At 44.2% G+C, this 21,274-nt stretch overlaps 1 protein-coding gene across 1 annotated transcript in view; it reads right to left on the bottom strand.

Moving 5' to 3' along the window:
* Nucleotides 1-261: 261 nt before the first annotated feature.
* Nucleotides 262-21,274, bottom strand: part of DAPP1 (dual adaptor of phosphotyrosine and 3-phosphoinositides 1) — a 157,087-nt gene continuing 136,074 nt past the window's right edge. Inside the window, exons 4-9 of the mRNA XM_063918594.1 lie at nt 12,854-12,984; nt 10,176-10,223; nt 9,437-9,499; nt 7,804-7,889; nt 6,258-6,345; nt 262-1,100 (exon numbers count right to left, since the gene is read on the bottom strand). Coding sequence (XP_063774664.1) covers nt 1,068-1,100; nt 6,258-6,345; nt 7,804-7,889; nt 9,437-9,499; nt 10,176-10,223; nt 12,854-12,984 — 449 coding nt within the window. The 3' untranslated portion in view covers nt 262-1,067. The remainder of the gene's footprint in view (nt 1,101-6,257; nt 6,346-7,803; nt 7,890-9,436; nt 9,500-10,175; nt 10,224-12,853; nt 12,985-21,274) is intronic.

Below are 21,274 nucleotides of genomic sequence, written 5' to 3' on the forward strand. Positions count from 1 at the left end.
AGCCTCCCTGTGACTCCCCCCTCTGTGTCCCTGCCCGCACACTCCTGTAATTGCCCCTCAGGGTCCTTGACCTCAGCGTCACTGTAGCCCCTCCCTCTCATTTTCCCTACCCAAACCCTCCCTGTAATTCCCCCTTAGTGTCCCTGACCTCACCCTCACTGTGACTCCCCCCTCAGTGTCCCTGCCCACACCCTCCTGTAATTCCACCTCAGTGTCCCTGCCCCTACCCTCCCCGTAATTCCCCCTCGTGTCCCTGCTTGCACACTCCTGTAATTCCACCTCAGTGTCCCTGCCCCTACCCTCCCCGTAATTCCCCCTCAGTGTCCCTGCTTGCACACTCCTGTAATTCCACCTCAGTGTCCCTGCCCCTACCCTCCCCGTAATTCCCCCTCAGTGTCCCTGCTTGCACACTCCTGTAATTCCACCTCAGTGTCCCTGCCCCTACCCTCCCCGTAATTCCCCCTCAGTGTCCCTGCTTGCACACTCCTGTAATTCCACCTCAGTGTCCCTGCCCCTACCCTCCCCGTAATTCCCCCTCAGTGTCCCTACCCGTACCCTCCTGTAATTCCACCTCAGTGTCCCTGCCTGTACCCTCGCCGTAATTCCTCAGACCCCTAGATACACCCCTGGCCGCGGGCGTCCGTTATTTCTGGAGGTGGTCAGGAGAAATCCACGAAAAGTTGGGCTTTTGTGTGCCCAAACTTACGTCAGCGCACCCAATACTTTGCATGGGTTTAGCCACTCTACGCATCTAAACCTGGTGCTGTTGGATGTGACAAGTGTGATAAGTAATGGGCGCCTGCGGGACTCTCACAACAAGTGAATATTGCCAGTCGGGTATCCATTACTTAGACGTGCCCAAAAACGATTGAAATCCCCATTAATGTGGAAAAGGTTTTTGGGCAACTTGCTTAAAAAAACAATTGTCAGTTAGAAATATTGTCACTTTCAAGACCTATTTTTCACATTGTATGAAATAATGAACACACAGATTCTTATTTTCTATGGGCGAGACAAGATACACCATAGATGTAGCATGATTCTTCCAGTTATGACTGAGGCCTCCTTCATTTCAAAGTTGTCCGTCTTCTTATTTGAGACTAAGAAAAAAATATAAGCCATATTAAAAATGATCAGGCCTCAAGGAGACATATGCCCCTGTTTCTGTACGTACATCTCATCTGTCCCACCAAGTAATGCTAGTGGCATACAGCATAAAGCAGTATAAGTGACTCATTCCTGTCCTCCAATATGTTCTATGAATGCTGCAGCCGGAATCAGGAACTCCGCTCTTATGCTGCAGGTAAATACAGGTATTATAAGGATTGAATAACTGGCTAAATTCCCACCATGGTAGAAATAGAACATTTAAAGCTATGGGACTGTACATTCATTATGTGTCTCCTCAGCATCCATGTGCTGGTAAAGAAAATTACGTATAAATAACACTAATATTTGTCATGCCTACTGAAAATCAGGTGGCGCTCCCGACACCCCCGAGCCAGCCTCACCCAGACTCCATCGCCTTCCGCCCCCCTCAGCTGTCCTTGAAAGTGGGCTGTCTGGGAAGGCCAATAATGAAATTTGCGTGTCATTGTAGCCCAGTCCCTCGCTATACAATGCCAATAATATGGGCACTGAATAGCGGGGCCACAATGACATTTCCCTGCACTGCCCACCCATGATGAAGCTACACCCCCTGTTGTACTGACCTGGCTGACCCCTCCCATACATGAGAAACTGAAAATTCAGTACAAAATAATATGTCTGATCTTCCAACCACACTTGCATGTTAAAGGTGAGGCACTCACATCAATGGCCCTTTTTGTTGTACAAAAATCAGGACTGTTTAACAAAAATAGAAATGTTGAGGATATATTCTAAACAAACTGCAGGTGGACAAACAAAGCAGGACAAGCAGAAGAGTGATGCAAGCCTGTGGCAATCACTGTTAGGCTGGTGCTGCTCATACGTTGCATTCGGAAGCAAGAAGCCAGAAGTAATCTCTCCTTAGTAAGAAGTTTAACTTTATGTTCCATAGAAAATAAAAAGAAAGTAGCACTTTAACTGCAGTTTAGAACCGAATGTGATAAACTTGAAATAAACATGGGAAGTATGGAATGTATGTACTTCCGTTAGAAGGAGAGTTCACCTCTTCTACCTACCACCACATTTCCGTGCACTAACAAGTAATGTATGCATGGAGTTACTAACTGTGATGAGCACTGCCTGCATTATTCATAGAGCTGATCAGACCACATGTGACAGTTCACTGTGTTTTTAACATTTCCAGCTATGTGACTACAAATAAGGTTTAGCTATGGTTGCCTGGGCAAAGCCATTCAATAGATTCACCTTTATTATTATAGGTTTAAGTGTTCATCTAGGCTAGAATAAACAAACCGTAGGACTGGATGTGAATTTTTCAAAAGTTCCAGGGAGTGTAAAATACTAATAATCCTAATAATGCAATACTAACAATCTGTCACTAGATGGCAACATTTGAATAAAGGTCTTGTCAGGTTTGAGTCTTTTAATGACCGATGTCCTATGCAAAATTGCTGAGTGCTTAAGAAGCACTGGCAGGAAACTGGAGACTCAATTGGTACACATGAGAATCAGCCTCCTCTGTCAGGTTTAACTCATACTTGCCTACCTGACCCTCTCCATGAGGGAGAAAATGCTCTGTTCCTGGACTTTCCTGGTAATGTATGATTGCCATCACCTGTGGTGAAACACCTTTCTTATCAATTAACTTAGCTCACCACAGGTGATGGCAATCAGGGCCGTAACTACGTGTGTGCCAAGTGGGCTTGGCACACAGCGCAGTTGCCCTGAGGGCGCACGGCCAGCGGCATGTAATGAGTCAAATTGACTCATTACATGCCGCCTCTGAAGTCTGCGCCGTGCGCCGCCGCCGCACTGAGGAGTAGAGCAGCGCTGGGCAGCGGAGAAGGAGGAAGAGAAACCGGGACAGGAGCCGCAGCAGCGCTATTTCATTGGTAGTAAGCGCCGCTGCAGCATCCCCCTCTCCTTCCGTATTGGCTGCCCGGCGCTGCTGTGGATGCTGGGATGCGGTTCCTCCATCCCAGCATCCACAGCAGCGCCGGGCAGCCAATACGGAAGAAGAGGGGGATGCTGCAGCGGCGCTTACTACCAATGAAATAGCGCTGCTGCAGCTCCAGTCCCCCTCCCTCCTCCTCCTTCTCACCTGCCTTGCCTGCACCGAGGGAGCTGCACGAGGAGCCTGTCAGCGGGGAGATGGTAAGTATGTATCTCTCTCTCTCTCTCTCTCTCAGGGGGACACCGTCTGCCATAATGTGTAAAAAGGGGGCCTGGCTGCCGCAATATGTAAAAAGGGGGCCTGGCTGCCGCAATGTGTAAAAAGGGGGACTGCCTGCCGCAATGTGTAAAAAGGGGGCCTGGCTGCCGCAATGTGTAAAATGGGGGCCTGCCTGCCGCAATGTGTAAAAAGGGGGCCTGCCTGCCGCAATGTGTAAAAAGGGGGACTGGCTGCCGCAATGTGTAAAAAGGGGGACTGGCTGCCGCAATGTGTAAAAATGGGGACTGGCTGCCGTAATGTGTAAAAATGGGGACTGGCTGCCGCAATGTGTAAAAAGGGGGACTGGCTGCCGCAATGTGTAAAAAGGGGGACTGGCTGCCGCAATGTGTAAAAATGGGGACTGGCTGCCGCAATGTGTAAAAAGGGGGACTGGCTGCCGTAATGTGTAAAAAGGGGGACTGGCTGCCGCAATGTGTATAAAGGGGGACACCGTCTGCCGTAATGTGTAAAAACGGGGACGCTGTCTGCTGTAATGTGTAAAAAGGGGACGCTGTCTGCTGTAATGTGTAAAAAAGGGGACGCTGTCTGCCGCAATGTGTAAAAAGGGGGACTGGCTGCTGCAATGTGTTAAAAGGGAGACTGTCTGCTGTAATGTGTAAAAAGGGGGATGCTGTCTGCTGTAATGTATAAAATGGGCTCTACCTGGTGTAGTGGCGCTACTGTGCAGCGTAATTTGAATAATGTAGACTACTGTGCACCGTAGTATGAATTGCTATTATTTTGTGGCCACGCCCCTTCCCCATGAAGCCACGCCCATATATATTTTTCACGCGCCTACGGCGCGCACTGCCCCTATCTTACATGGGAGGGGGGGCGCCAATGTCGTTTCTTGCACACAGCGCTAAAATGCCTAGTTACGGCACTGATGGCAATCATACATTACCAGGAAAGTCCAGGAACAGAGCATTTTCTCCCTCATGGAGAGGGTCAGGTAGGCAAGTATGGTTTAACTCACAGGTTCTCAAACTCGGTCCTCAGGACCCCACACAGGGCATGTTTTGCAGGTCTCCTCACAGAATCACAAGTGAAATAATTGGCTTCACCTGTGGACCTTTTAAAATGTGTCAGTGAGTAATTAATACACCTGTGCACTTGCTGGGTTACCTGCAAATCATGAACTGTGTGGGGTCCTGAGGACCGAGTTTGAGAACCACTGGTTTAACTAATAGATTCAGGTGCACTGGATCATCAAATAGCAGCTGCGGTTTATAACAAATTTACTAGCGCTTACACTAGAGTAGCCTAATGTTATTGTACCTCTGTAATAATTATTATCATGGTTAACGTCATGGATCTATCCTTACAACCTGGCATGTCCGCATTATCCATTCGGTGATACAGCAACTCAGTGCCAGAGTAACAACGTTACTCTGCGTGGGGACACTGCGGGGGGGGCACTGAGACCTGGGGGCACTAGAGCATGTTTAACACATTTATGATGTTGGGAGTATTCTACTTATAATGACATTGCTAGTCTATCATATGAACAATTTTATTGGTAGTGTCAGGGGTGTAATTAGGCAGTTTTGGGCCCTATGGCAACATATGTAGAGGCCCCATGGACAGCCCAAAGACAAAAAACTGACATACTGTAGATACATGAGGCAGACAAGACAGGCACCCCCCTCCCCTCTCAGCCGTGGGCCCATAGCAGCTTCATCCATTACACCTATGTTAGTTACGATTTAGAGTAGGGCCCCCCACAATCTATAATCCCGCACTGCTGCAATTTCTGGTAATAGATTCCCTATACTTCGCTCATGCCAAAATCCTATAATTGCTTTTACTATCTCAGGCTGGCATTAACATGCTTCAACATTTTATTGCAAAAATAAAGATAGATACATGATAAATATCTATCATTTCTATTTTTTACTAGTCTTTAAATTTATTTTCTTATTCACTTATTATCTATTAAAGCAGAACTGGAAGGCCAAGTCCATTGTTTTAGAGCGCAGGAAAACCCAAGACTGGTGAATGAGTAAAGGGCCCTACAGACCGGGCGACCTGCCGCTGAGCTGCCCGACCACCGATACAGCAGACGGGTGACCCAGCGGTGGAGGGAAGGTTACGGGGGGGTGAATTTTATTCACTCCCCCGTCAGCCGGCTCCATAGCAGTGCATGCTAATATGGACAATCTCGTCCATATTGGCCTGCATGCATAAGCGACGGGGCACCAATGATGAACGAGCGTGGGGCCGTGCATCGTTCATCGTTGGTGCCTACACACTAAACGATATGAACGAGTTCTCATTCATTAATGAACAAGAACGTTCATATTATTATTCAGTATTATCTGCCAGTGTGTAGGGCCCTTAAGAACCAATATCCAATATCACCAGGGAGCTGAGCATTAGATTAGTATGCTAATGTTGTTAGTTACATAAATGTGAGGAGCACACGTTAGAGAATGGCTCATATATACTCATATAGACAGGAACTTTGGTGACAATCAATAACATTTAAAGGTGTTACATGTATTGCAATAGCAGCCACATGTACACTGCAATAGATATACCAATAAAGCCAAGTTAAGCTAGGTACACACTATACAATTTGGGGATGACCTGACAGATTTTGGGTCATTGGCCCGATAATTGTTTAGTGTGTACACAGGGCCAGACAGTCAGTACAAAAGCCGTAGGATCGGCTCCCAATATACAGTAGCACACTCTACGTTGTTCACATCATTTTGGGATCGGTCAGAAAATGCAGTGTGTGCGGTCCTCTGCCCGGTGTATAGTGTATGGAGACACTATAGGTGAGATGATCTGGAGTCAAAAGATTGTTTAGAACTAAACGATTATTTGGTAGTGTGTACGTTGTATATCGGCAGTTTTCAGGGTCTGAATTGCTCTATGCTGGGGTAAATCTCATAGTGTACCTAGCTTTACACATTCTTCCCCATCTTACCATTTTCCATCTTAAAATCTTAATCCATTCATCTGCTTCTGCTCCTGTTTTTGCACAGAGGTAATATGTTCTCAGTGGGAATACTAAACTGTAAAGAAACAATGTGAATTAAATCAGCATAAAGTTTACCATAGGATATACAATACAATTTGTATTTAAATATCTGATTATTTAGGCTGTAATCTCTTTGTTGCAGTGTTTCCTTTCCTGGCCCCTGTTGTCCCCACAGTTGTGTCAGAGCTCGTGTTGCCTTCATTCATGAAAATGGGGACACAGACACAAGTAATAGATGAAGGCAGAACTACAGCAGCCTGTTTATGTTAGATCTGTAGTGGTCTAGTCATGAAGCAGTGAAAATAGTGGAGAAAAGGGTCAGTGGAGAAGTTGCCCATAGCAACCAATCAGCTTTCAAGGAAGCCATTATCAAGCACATTCTATAAGATGTAAGGGAGTTGCTGATTGGTTGCCATGGGCAATTTCTCCACTGGTCTGTTTCTCCACTGTTTCCACTGCTTCATGAATAGACCCCTTAGTTATAAACCTATTTTAGCTCAGACTTCTGCTGTGTTTCTACTTGTAAGTTTGAGGTGAAATCACAGTCCAGGGTTATGATACTTCCAAATAATAATGTGGGGAGATTGTGGTATCATATCTGTATATTAAATGATTTTCATGTATGCTTCCTTATTTTCTCCAACTATAGTAAAGTACACTGTGTGATACAATATAAGTGCACTAATATAAATACATACAGTATGCACACAACTTAGCAAATTACAGGCTTGATTCAGGTCCCGATGCAGCGGCCTTTGCGCATACGCCGAACCTATACTGTACATATGCAGTACGGGTCCTGCATTGCCGGGCACAGTATGGCTGCAGAAGGCCACCATTTCACAAAACCATGGCGTGTCACCTCAGTTCTGTGGGAGGCCTCAGGAGCGGAGCTGAGGTGGCCGGTCTGCGTGACCTGAGGGATCACTCAGCTGGCCGATGGTGTAGCAGTTGATCCGATGCTGCATCCACAGATGCAACACTGGATCACACATGCATGCTTATACCAGACACTTCCTGCTGCATTATATCTGAGCTTCACTGCAGCGGTCAGGATACAGACGCCGGAATAACAACCACTGACAATGCCGACAGCAGGAATCCCGGATAACGGGCTATTCCCACTCGTGGGTGTCCCCGACACCCATAAAGTGGGAATAGAACCTGTGGCGATCCTGGTGGCCGGGATCCCAGCGTCGGTATGCTGACCACCGGGATCTCAGCCGCCAGCATACCATAACCAACGCTTTCAAGTGCCCCCATCATGTGACTATAAATGTATAACTATGAATATTATAGTGTTCAAGATAGAAATACTAAATTTAATTTGTTTAGTATACACGCTATTACTTATTAAACGGTAATTTCCGTATAACAGGCTAATACTATAACAGGCTATTAATGTGCCTGAGGCCTTAGATTATCCTTTACATGGACTTGTTTGGTCTATAGGTACAGAAACACTCAGTTATATATTTCCAAGATCGCTTACCAGAAACAGTTGACTTTCTCCTGTGAATAATCAAATTGTACAGCACTGCACTCTGTAAGATCTAATGTCTTTATTGGCTCCTGGGCCTGCGGAAAGAATTATTGAATCACATTATTCAGTTTGTATTACAGGTTGAGTATCCCATATCCAAATATTCCGAAATACGGAATATTCCGAAATACGGACTTTTTTGAGTGAGACTGAGATAGTGAAACCTTTGTTTTCTGATGACTCAGTGTACACAAACTTTGTTTAATACACAAAGTTATTAAAAATATTGTATTAAATGACCTTCAGGCTGTGTGTATAAGGTGTATGTGAAACATAAATGAATTGTGTGAATGTACACACACTTTGTTTAATGCACAAAGTTATAAAAAATATTGGCTAAAATGACCTTCAGGCTGTATGTATAAGGTGTATATGTAACATAAATGCATTCTGTGCTTACACTTGGGTCCCATCGCCATGATATCTCATTATGGTATGCAATTATTCCAAAATACGGAAAAATCCGATATCCAAAATACCTCTGGTCCCAAGCATTTTGGATAAGGGATACTCAACCTGTATCATTATGTTTATTGTATATGTCAGGCAGATATACTCCACCACGGGTCTTCAACCTGCGGCCCTCCAGCTGCTGTGGAACTACACATCCTAGCATGCCTTGCCACAGTTTTGCTATTAAGGCATGATAAAACTGAGGCAGGGCATGATGGGATGTCTATGACCCCGGTCATAGACAATGAAACCACATTATATTAGTATTAGGGAGAGTTAATATTATAATCATCTTCCACTGTGTCATCATAATGTTATCTCTATGTATTTGCTTAGATTGAAAATGTACAACGCTTTTCTATATTTTAGGAGACTATGTTGTGATATATTGCTATATGTGATCTGCAAAAATGTTGTCTCCTATTGTCAGAATTTTGTTATACAACTTGTTTGTCTATTGTCGCAATAAAAAAACAGTTAACATAAAAAAAATATTATAATCATAATCATACAGTACTTTGGCCTCCAAGCGATGCCCTTATATATATATATGCTAATACTGACTTATGGTGGTAATGTCTGTAGTGTACATTGGAATGCTTGATTATTTTTGTGACATACAAGACCAAGATGCACTATATCTGGGATAAATTATAAACTTTTATACCCATTCAAAGAAATCACCAAAGCACCCAACAGTGATAACATCACTTTTCCAGTGGAACAGAAGTGAATATGGAGTAGTTAATGTTTTAAAAATGAAGACAGACAATTTAAGCAAGTAGGTATTTATAATGTTAAATGTTTTTCAAGACAATTCTTTGTTCATAAAGTTTAAAAAAAAGTGTGAATGGAAAAGCCTGAAATGTCTTTGAACATGTTTGGTGTTGTACCTCCAGGAGCCTTTGGGGTAAATTTACTAAGGTGGGAGTTCTATTTAAGATGGGATGTTGCCCATAGCAACCAATCAGATTTTACTTCTCATTTATCTAGCACCTTCTAGAAGATAATACCTGGAATCTGATTGGTTGTTATGGGCAACATCTCATCTTAAATAGAACTCCCATCTTAGTAAATGTACCCCTTACAGTCTGAAAACACCTGAGCACTGCCCTGTAGCAGAACTTACCAACCGGTCCTTATAATATTTCAGCTCATTTCGTGTCAGTATAAACCACCTGGTTTTCCAGCTCTGTAAGACACAGGATGACAATTATAATACTGAATGTGAGCTATGTCCCAGGGTCTAGTGGTATCACTGAGAAAAGAGTGTTCCTGCAGAAGGAATACAATACTCACAGCGGCTGCTGAACTTGTGCAAAAATATCACAGTGTGAAAGATTAGATTTCAGCCTGTTATACTAATGCTGCTGGCAAACAGTGTTACTCATTCATCACCACTATTACACTGCCACATGTTAGCACAGAAACACATCTAAGATGGATATTTAAGAGCACGGGTCTATAGGAGAATATCAGTTACCACTTTAAATAAGACAAAGATCACCCTGGTTGCAGGAAAATTCTCCATAAGCACTATTTCTGGATGCAGGCACTGATCTCCCTGTGCAGGTGTAGGGAGCTCACTCATAGCCGTGTCTGACAAGTACATGGCATGTGTACCATTACATTTTACTAACTGAAACTATGCTAAACATGAAAATATGTGTTGGTATTTAGTATGGTGGATTGTGCTTCTTTCTGTGGTTTTGTGTTTTACTTCCCTTTTTATCACATGTAGAAATGTCTCCTATGTGACATCCGTATGAATCTTCTTTATGTATTGGGCAAATGAACTGTACTTTATCTCACAGCATTTACAGCCAGTGCAGTACAGGGCATGTATGTTACCAAGCAGCGCTCGTTACCTTCACACGTCCTCCTTGTTTTGTAAGATAACCCTCTTTCGTGCCCAGCTAGAAACAAAAAAAGAAGAATACAATTATATGTAATGTCATTTCCAAAGAGTAATTGCAGGCTTATGTGAGTGTGCTTTGTTCAGTTCACCTTGTGCATTATTAGCACAAAGTAACAGGGAAGATGTTATTACCATTAATTAGTGGATGGAGCCCATCGCCATCATGTACTATGGCGCTAGAGAGTAAACAGGGCAACATCAGCAATCACAGAAAGCCTGGACCACAATTCCACAGGCAGAATGCCATGGAGACTTTACATTCCTTAAATTCCAATATTTCTGCTTTTTCAGTTCTAGTACTGGATCCCTTGGACTGGGGAGTCATTTGGTATGCCGGCTGTCGGGATTCCGGCACTCAGCATACTGGCGCTAGGATTCCGACAGCCGGCATACCGACAGCCGGCATACCGATAACTATTCTCCCTCTTGGGGGGTCCACGACACCCCTGGAGGGAGAATAAATAGAGCGCGCTACACCGTGCCTGCACTGTGGCGAGCGCAGCGAGCCCGCAAGGGGCTCTTTTGCTCTCACCCCGCTGCCAGCGGTCAGGATTCCGGCACTGGTATGCTGGGCACCGGGATCCCGACAGCTGGCATAACTTAGCAGACCTCTAGGACTGATGGCCATTTAGAGAGTCAACTCCACATCAACCAGACTTATTTCACCCAAGATATTTGTCTGCTCCTAACAAGCACGTATTTTCTGATTTCAATAATTATTTGATTTAAAACTAGCATTTACATTAACTAAACTATTCCAGATTGATTCAAGCAGAAAGTCAGTGCAAATATCTCCAAGGTGAAATGGGTCAGACTGACCTTTCAGCACGTGTTAGAAAACTGGTGTTTAACTTGGAATCCAGAGTGGCACTTTCTATCATGGCACTGGTCCTGTGTAATGTGTATAATAATGAAGTTATGTTGTGTGGCTATACAAAATACTGTCTCATCTGACATAGGTGGAAAATGTGCTAGGCTTGAGGTTGTCCTATTCCAATAAAGTCACTTTACCATTACCCACTAGGCCAATTTTTCTCTGCGTAGAGCATTTTATTGAGCTTCTCTGGACTGGATGACTTTGCTGTCTAGTGTGAGAGTTGAAAAGGGATTTTGGGCTAAATGTTATAGGGTGCGAGAAGCCGGGGTGCAGGAGTTTGTGCAAGAATGTCCGTATTTTTTATTTGCCAGTCATTTACAAGGTAAAACCAACCTGGTTTAGCCTTGTAAATGTTTGCCACTTTAAACATTCGGGCCGCTGAGCCATTTCCACTGTGTTCTAACAGCACTGCGGATGCCGGCGCGGGACTTCCGAGGGGTGAGTATTTTAAAAATGGGTGCAGTGTGCGCGGTGGGGACCCCTTCTGGACTCAGGGGCCGCACACACTGCACCCATTATAGAAACGCCAGTGCACTTCCCCCAAAAACAAGCATGCTCCCCCTGACTCCCAAAGAACACAACTCTTACTCTGAAAAGCCTTTGGAGTAGCACCTTTACCATTGCAACAGAGTCTAGTAAAATACAAGTTTACGTTTTTTGGCTAATTCTGGAAACTGTAACAATAGTGACTGTTTCAATGATCAATTTAATCTATTGTGACTAATGTCTGAATATGTGTTTATATAATTTTTTTCTATTTTAATAATACTTTTTAATTAAATCACCCATTTTAAGTCAAACCACTGGCATACTCATATTTTTATTTATACTGTTGTTTCACATGTGCAACCTTCTTTTGTGTTTTATTTGTCTATTAATCTGGAACCTGTGCAGGCAGGTTCTTTAGGAACGCAGCAGTGAAGCTGTTGTAGATACAGCGGACAAAGGGGCTAATTCAGGTTGGATCGCAAATCTAGTTGCAACCGGAATTTTTACGCTCGCCACATGGGCGCAGGTGCAGCGCCCATCCTGCGCATGTGCCTGCGCTGTCCACGGGGGGCTGCAGAAAGTGTGATTGCCTCTGCCTGTCAATCAGGCATAGGCGGTCCCGGGGTGGGGGGGGATGGGGGGTGGGGCGGGAAACGGTCCGTTTCCGGGGAGGAGACAGAGTCAGCCGAACGGAGGGAGGCAGAGTCGGCCGAACGGAGGCATGTCGTGGGCGTGATCACGGTGGCTGTATGACGTCACTCGCAGCCACTGTGGTCAGGGAGCAGGTGGTGGGTCTCCTGCGGGCGCAGCTAATCTGCACCGGCAGGAGGCATCCAGTATTTCTGCTAACAAGCAGAAATTGCGATCACTCGCAATATCTGCTTGTTGAAGGGGTTGGGGAGGCAGCGATCAGCATGCTGGGTGGCCTTGCTCAGAGATGGGCGGCCCCCCACATGCTAGGAAAAGGATAGAAAATTCTGCTGATTAGCACAATTTGCTATCCTTACTGAATTAGCCCCAAAATTCATTTTTGACTTGATAAAGAGGTTACTAGCGCCGCCAGGGAGTTTTCTTATTTCTCTTTGGGTATTTGAATTTGCCTGCCCAATTGAAATGTCAGTCACCGATGGTCCTTGCAGCAATTGTACGAGCGGTCAGCAGGTCGCCCGTACACACAGCCAGATGCACCGATAAATCTGCAGCTATACTGTACTGGGCATTGGCTGTGCTGCAGGAAGAATTCAGTTGTTGAATTTACTTACCGAGGGGGCCATAGGTACAAGGTCAGTTCCAGATCGACCAGTCTGCATGGCAGTATGAACTCTGACAGATTCATATATCGATGGCTCTTCAACCTCCCGAGGGTAAGGATGTTTCAATAAGATTAAAGTACCTATAATGAAAATAGAAGAATCTGTGGCTTTATACTCTACACCAGTGTTTTTCAATCACTAGTGTGCCCTGAGCAGTCTCCAGGTGTGCCGCCATAGAAGCACAGCCAGGCCCGTCAGTGTTTTGCCGCTACTGAGGCCCTGGAAGGATCAATACTGGTGGGTTTAGTGGTTGCAGAGCCAGTTCTAATTTTGGGCCCGGGCAGTGTTGGGCTCTTCTGGCCTTCTCAGATGTGGCTCAGGCATTACCTATGGAGAAGCTGCAACATGACATCCTAGGACACACAACTGCACCATGCATCACCATTGTATTTGTGTGTGCCTTGGCAATATTTAAATCTTGCTCAGCGTGCCGTGAGTTGTAAAAGGTGGAAATTCTCTGCTTTACACCATGGGTCTTCAACCTGAGGCCATCCAGCTGAAGACCCATGCTGTACGCCATTCCTCAGGACCTTCAGAGTTTGATCTTTGAACAGTTTCACCATTATGTACAGGCCGCTCACACTATGCTGGTACAGAGACACAATTCCATAGACGACAGCATGCGGTGTTACACATTTTGCAGTTGAAAATAAAACAATAATATTCAAATGCAAAATGGTGACTTTTAAGAAAGTGACATAATTATCTATTATTTAATCAATTTACGTAAAACCTTATAATATACAAGATTCAATTTTAAACAGGTTGTTTATATGAAGGAATTGTTACATCAAGACTGTATTATACCTTCATTCACAGACATACAATCCAAGTAGCATCTGGTGGTTGTGGAATTCAGGAGGCCACTTAGAGAGCCAAATGCAGCTTGTACGGGCAGGGGCACAGGGCACAGGGCAGGAGCCTCTGATGGGCTATTGTATCTCATGATAGGCTACTATTTTAACATGTCGCACAATTGATTTTCAGCTAAATAAAATCACAGCTAAAACGAACAGCCACGCCAATATCACACTGTATTTAATTTACAGACAAATCATATATTCTCATGCATTTTCCATAATACACTTTAAATAAAGAATTGCTTATATGTATCCCGTTTCCTAATTACATGTGCATAGGGTCTGAGAGGGAGAGTTGGAGAAAACAGACACATAAGAAATATTGATGTCACTTGAGATGTTCAGTACCAACAAAGAGGGTTTATACTGCTCTCTCTACTTTGCATGTTACAGATGGGGACCACTGACTAACTTACACTGCACATACTGTATAAAAGCTACTTGCTGATTGTTTTTTATTGTTCAGTGCAATTTTGCACCTAGATTTAATGTTAGCATATGAACCTTATGGTTCAGGACCACATTAACGTGCAGTTCTTGATATTAGTCATAGTTGCCTACCCTGGCTCCCGCATCCTGCGGGAGAGTCCCGGTTCACTGTGGAGACCCCCGCTGCCCCGGAAAATTAAATAATCCTCCCAGATTCCCAATTTCCCGGTCTGGAATTCAGACTGCACATGCGTGACGCAAGTCCTGATACTTTCCGGCCACTGCGAAGTTGTGGGATGCGACACTGCTGTTGCAGGGGAGTAAGCGACCAACACAAAGGACGGACTGCCTGCCTTCCCAGCCGCACGCCCAGTCCCCTTTCCGCCCCCCCCTGCCGTGTAATGTAGGTGTGATGTCGGTGTGTAGCCCTGCCGTGTAATGTAGGTGTGATGTCGGTGTGTACCATGTACTGTGCTTTGTATTTTACTTTTCACCTGCCACTGCAGGACACACCCCTGAGTGACAGTATATACGCCCAAAGGTGGAGATAGACACGCCCCTTGGGTGGAATGTGACACGTCCCCTCAATGGTGCGCTGCGGGCATTAGAGTTCAAGCTATAATCTCCCTGAAACTACTTTTCAAAAGTAGGCAAGTATGGTCCAGGTCTCTTCTGTGGGGCCAATTGGAACTGTTCATTCAGTGTCCACTGTGTTATTCATAGCAGGTGACACAGCATACAGGAGTGATTTACTGCACCCAGAATCATTTATAAATAACGTGAGAAATGTTGCCCATAGCAACCACTTCGTAACTGTCATGTATAGACTGTGCTAAACAAATGATAGCTAGAAGCTGATTGGTTGATAAGAGCAACGTCTCTACTACATCTCTTTTTTTTAAGACAAATAGTGATAACTGTTATGGAGTACTCTTGTTTGTCAGCAGTTTAGTATTGCCAGGCATTCCTAAAATGACATCATAGAGTCAACTGTGCTGGCTAAAGGGTATGCGGTCACAAGGTCGACAGTAACCATGTCGATATTCATAATGTCGACACCACAATGTCAACATCAGAATGTCAACATAGTTCAAGCTATCAACAGGCAGAATGTCAACATCCTTAATCTATCGACAGGTTTACAATGTCAGCATCTGAAATATCGATATCCTGAGGATACTGATGTTATACTGATACTGGGACGTGATACTGGGTTAGGCTGTGTGGGAGGAGGGATTAGGATTAGGCACTAAGGGAAGGGTTAGAGCTAGGGATTAAAGCAAACCTGGCAAACCTGTTCCTTTCCAGCTGTTGTGAAACTACAAGTACCAGCATGCATTGCCACAGTTTTGCTGTTAGGGAATGCTAAAACTATGAGAGGGCATGCTGGGATGTGTAGTTTCACAACTGCTGGAGAGCCACAGGTTGGCCAGACCTGGATTAGGGTTATGAATAGGGGAAAATTATTTACCGGAACACTACTTCTCAAATGCCTGCTCCGGAACTGGTGCTCACTGACCACTGGGGCCCAGAAGAAGATGCTGGAGCCGCTGGGACAAGGTAAGACATCGCTAGACCACCAGGGAATGTTTGTTGATGGATTAAGGGGCAGACTAGGTGGGCCAAGTGGTTCTTATCTGACACCAAATTCTATCATTCTAAATTTTACTATGTTGACATTTCATACATGTAGACATGATGAATGTAGACATGGTTGCATGCCAACATGATAATACCACCTACATACTAAATGGGGTAAAACGAGGGGATTCTGTACTGGAAAAAGACTTAGGGGTTCACATAGATAACAAACTAAGCAGCAGTACCCAAAGTAGGATTGCAGCAAAGAAGGCAAACAAGGTATTAGCATGCATAAAGTGGGGAATTGATGCAAGGATGAGTGTGTTATACTCCCAGTGGCGGAGCTGTGGGAGGCAGTGGAGTCGGCTGCTGCCGGGATCCTGACCTCAAGGGGGCACATCTCCTCCACTGTCTCCCGCTGCCTGACGATCGCTCGCTGCTACTTTTTTTTTTTAAATCATTCTTGCAGACGGAGGAGCTGTGTTCTACACGGAAGCTGCCTCCTGTATATACAGACAGCTGGCAATGGCTACAGCTAGGGGGAGCTCCAGAGCGCAGTTCCTCCCAGGCCCTTCCAGTTAAGCAAGCCAGCCGAATGAAGCTCTCTGCTCTTCCATTAGGCTGATGATAGCCAAAGGTAGGCACTGGCAGCACTTGCCTCAAGCTGCACTGTGGGGGGGGGGGGGGGAGGTGTAGTTGGGGGTGCTGGGGGGGCTTTAATAAATATTAGAAGCACTGTGTTTTGTGTGTGCATGTTATTAATTGAGGTGTGTGTGTGTGTTTTTAAGGAAAGTTGTGTGTTCAAGTAAAAGAGGCATGTGTGTGAGAGGCATGTGTGTGTGTAAGTGAGAGGCATGTGTGAGAGTGTGTGTGTGTGTGTGTGTAAGTGAGAGGCGTGTGTGTGTGTGTGTGTGTGTGTGTGTGTGTGTGTGTGTGTGTGTGTAAGTGAGAGGCATGTGTGTTAGAGGCAAGGATTAAAGGAGGCATCTGAACATTTCTACAGGACTATGTACAGAGCACACACCTGGTCTGGGTACACGCTACCTTACAAATATATTGAGGGGGGTCCGTTTCTGAATGTGTTTGTGTGTAAGTGAGAGGCGTGTGTGTGTGTTTGAAAGTGAGAGGCGTGTGTGTGTGTGTAAGTGAGAGTCATGTGTGTGTGTGTAAGTGAGAGTCATGTGTGTGTGTTTTTAAGTGAAGGAGGCATGTGTGTGTGTGTAAGTGAAAGAGTCATGTGTAAGTGAGAGGCATGTGTTTGTTAAAGTGAAAGCGGCGTGTGTGTGTTTAAGTGAAAGCGGTGTGTGTGTGTATGTTTAAGTGAAAGAGGCGTGTGTGTGTTTTTAAGTGAATGAGGTGTTTGTGTGTTTTTTATATATATCGGCACACCGCTGCGCCAAAGCATCTCCATCGAAACCCGCTGGTGGGTGAGGGAGCACTGTAGGTGTACTATAAAGGTATGCTGGTGTCTGTTTTATTGTAATGACTGACAATATATCACTATTGGGAAAGGTACCTGAGCACGCTACTACTGTGCACCCTGAGTGCCGGAAAGTTACATATGGTATGTGTGTGTATATGTAGGGGGGCACCAACATTCATCATGCCTCCGGGCGACTGGGACGAACTTACGCCACTGTATACTCCCATTATATAAATCACTTGTGAGGTTACATCTCAAATACTGCACAAAATTTTGGGAACCATACTACAAAAAGGATATCCTGGAACTAGAAAAGGTTCAGAGACGGGCGACCAAATTGATTAAGGGGATGGAGACGCTAGAATAAGAGGAAAGGCTTGATAGGCTAGGCATATTTACACTGGAAAAGAGGAGATTAAGAGGGGACATGATTAACATTTACAAATATATAAGGGGACAATACACAGAGCTTGCAAGGAATTTGTTTTGGTAATATCAACACAGAGGACACGTGGACATCCGCTTAGGTTAGCGGAGAGGAGATTTCACACACAGAGACGAAAAAGTTTCTTCACAGTAAGGACAATGGGGGTGATTCCGAGTTGTTCGCTCGCTAGCTGCTTTTAGCAGCATTGCACATGCTAAGCCGCCGCCTACTGGGAGTGTATCTTAGCATAGCAGAATTGCGAACGACGCTTCGCTAATTTTCTCGTAACGATTACCCCGCAGTTTCTGAGTAGCTCCAGACTTACTCAGCCATTGCGACCAGCTCAGTCCTTTTCATTCCTGGTTTGACGTCACAAACACACCCAGCGGTCGCCCAGCCACTCCCCCCGTTTATCCAGCCACTCCCGCATTTTGGAACTCGAACGCCTGCGTTTTTCCGCACACTCCCATAAAACGTCCAGTTTCCGCCCAGAAACACCCACTTCCTGTCAATCACACTACGATCACCACAGCGATGAAAAAGCTTTGTAATGCCGTGAGTAAAATACCTAACTTTTGTGTAAAATAACTAAGCGCATGCGCAGTTAGCGGATAATCGCAGTATAGCGAAAATCGGCAACGAGCGAACAACTCGGAATCACCCCCAGTATGTATTAGGAATTCCCTACCTGAAAGAGTAGTAATGGCGGACCCGGTCATTACTTTTAAGAATGGGCTAGATAAATTCCTAATGGATAAGGATATACAGGGTTATGGTGGGTAGATCACACACTATAGTAAAAAAAAAAAAAGAGGAATAAACATAACAGCCAACATTCACAACATATAAAATTAATCCTAAAAATAATACAGTGTAGGAGACCTCTAATAGGTTGAGCTCGATGGACAAATTGTGTTTTTCAACATCAGAAACTATGTTACTATAACTGTCGACCATTCCTACCCAACCCAGCTTAAGCCAGGTAGATGTGCAGCAGAGAGACAGACAGAAGTGAATGATGCAGCAAACTGTATGCTTCATTCTGGTAAAGTTATTTTTGCTTTACTATTCAGCACTGTCTTGTCCATCATGATGTGCAAAATATAAATGCTAGCCAGAACACTGATTTTGGATATAGTTATATAACGTGGTACAGGAGTTTCATTCACTGGCAAGGGTTAAAATGCAGACACCTCTCACCTCTGAGAATTAACTTCACGTTTGACCCTCCTTAAGTACAGCATAAAATTAGTAGCGGCTGACAGCTGTTTTGTGACCTGCGTGCAATGAGTTTGTGGTAGCAGTCCAGTTCCCAACACTGACAGGTGTCCAGATCCCACAACAACACTCTATCTGCTGGGAGCTCCAAACACACATTGACTCACTAGTGCTTGAAAGTTAAACCACTGACTCTCTGCTGGTGTTGATCCTCTTTGAAACTGTGTTTTAGCAGACAAGCACGTTATACTAAAGCTGACAGAAGGCAGATAAATCCTCAGGGCTACAATGTTATCCTCTACAGGCAACACACTGAACTAAAAATATTCAAATACTACTGATGGTGTAAACAATTGGTTTAACCCATACCTTCCTACTTAGTGGAGTAAGGGGCAAGTGCATGGAGCAAGCCAATGTCATCAGGGCCTGCTGTGCAAGTCATCATCATTATTTGCAATAGCCCTATACTTGGTGCAGGAGATCTGACTGTCATTGGACGGATATCTGCATACACTCACCTCTGAAAAGCCTACAACTCAACAATTGCTGGGATTCTACTTGTACATGTGAGCGCCCCATTGCTGTAACAACCATTCATCTGTAAATTATAAAATACTGATAAATGCTCTATGGCAGTGATTCTCATACTCCGTTCTCAGCACCCCAAAAAGCTCACATTTTCAAGGAGACCTGGGAAACATGCATTGTTTGGAGACTTAAGGACCGAGATTGAGAACCTATGTTTTATGGAATTGCAGAATTACAGAATTCTTTACAGCTCTGAAATCAGGCTCTTACTATTTACCGGGGCTGTAACTAGGTGTGCGGAGGGGGCACCGCACATAGCGCTGCAGGGTAGGGGGCGCAGTTGACAGCACTTGTCAATTATCCTTTTTAATAACTTTCAGTTGCAGCTTTCCCTCTTTTTGAAGCCCAGCATCTCCTGACCGCCCCTGTCTCCTACCCTGACCTAATACCTATACAACATTCATGAACTCAACTACAGATTTCTTTGTTATTCAGTTACACTGTCCTTTATTACATTTCAAGATGCTGGCATACCCAAGATTCAAACCCATTGCCTGTGGCATTGCTGTCAGACAGTCTATTTATTGAGCTGGGATCAGTACGAAATCCCGCCGGACGGGATCCCGGCGGTCGGAATCCCTACCGGCACAATCCCGACAGGGGGCGAGCGCAAGAGGATTTGTGTCCAAATCCATTTACTTACAGTGGTCTATAAATGTGTGTGCAATATACTGTATATATATATATATATATATATATATATACTGTATATATATATATATATATATACATACATACATACAAACAAACTGGCGGCAGGTACTGCGCTCCTGCTGACTCACACAATACAGCATAGGTGGCAGGTTGTGGGCACCCACACTAGGTACTGAGTGATGTATAGTAGTAGGAGAGTCAGACTTATCCTGCCGTATATATATATATATATATATATATATATATATAAACATAAGAATAAAAAGTTACTCCTCCTCTGCACTAATATAGATTTCAATGTAATATGTAATATTTGGGCTGCCTCTCTCACTGGGGGGCTGATTTATTAAGCTCGGTGAAGTGATAAAGAGGAAGGTGATAAAGCACCAGCCAATCATATCCTAACTGCCATGTCACAGGCTGGGTTTGAAAAATGGCAGTTAGGAGCTGACTGGCTGGTCCTTTATCACCTTCCACTTTATCACTCCACCAGGCTTAATAACTCTGTCCCTGGGTTCCCTGTTGGCAAGAACCAAAATTACACACCTTACACCAACAGTGAGTTGGCGCTCCTCAAGTTCAGTGAAATTACCGTAAACCACTATAATATTGGTTAATTGTGGCTCACTTATAACAAATCTGTAAAAAAAAGGGTTATTGCTATTACTGTGATCTCCGATCTTCGAGTAAAAGAAGGAGGAGAAAAGGAATTTTGTATACAATGGACACTGTTTTGCTTTTAAACATGCAAATGTTTTAAATAAATGTACATGTATTGGAAAGGTGTTTTTTTTTTTAAAGATTTGTTATACATGAGCCACAATTAACCAACATTATAGTGGTTTTAATTCACTGAACTTCAGGGGTGTCAACTCACTGTTGGTGTAAGATATATATATATATATATATATATATATATATATATATATATATATATATATATACGTATATAAAAGGCATATAAGGAGACTGACTCACTGATTGGCTCATCACAAAATCTCTTAAACCACAAGGCCTACAATCTTGAAATTTGACAGGTAGCTTCTCTTTAGATCCCAGGTGCTTGCTAAGAACTGGTTTTACAAATGTCACTGCCCATCCACGTAAGTCGCCAAAAATGGAGATGTGTATGTATGTATGTATGTATGTATGTATGTATGTATGTATGTATGTATGTATGTATGTATGTG

The sequence above is a fragment of the Pseudophryne corroboree genome, chromosome 1 (assembly GCF_028390025.1).
Source record: "Pseudophryne corroboree isolate aPseCor3 chromosome 1, aPseCor3.hap2, whole genome shotgun sequence".
NCBI classification, from domain to species: Eukaryota; Metazoa; Chordata; class Amphibia; order Anura; family Myobatrachidae; genus Pseudophryne; species Pseudophryne corroboree.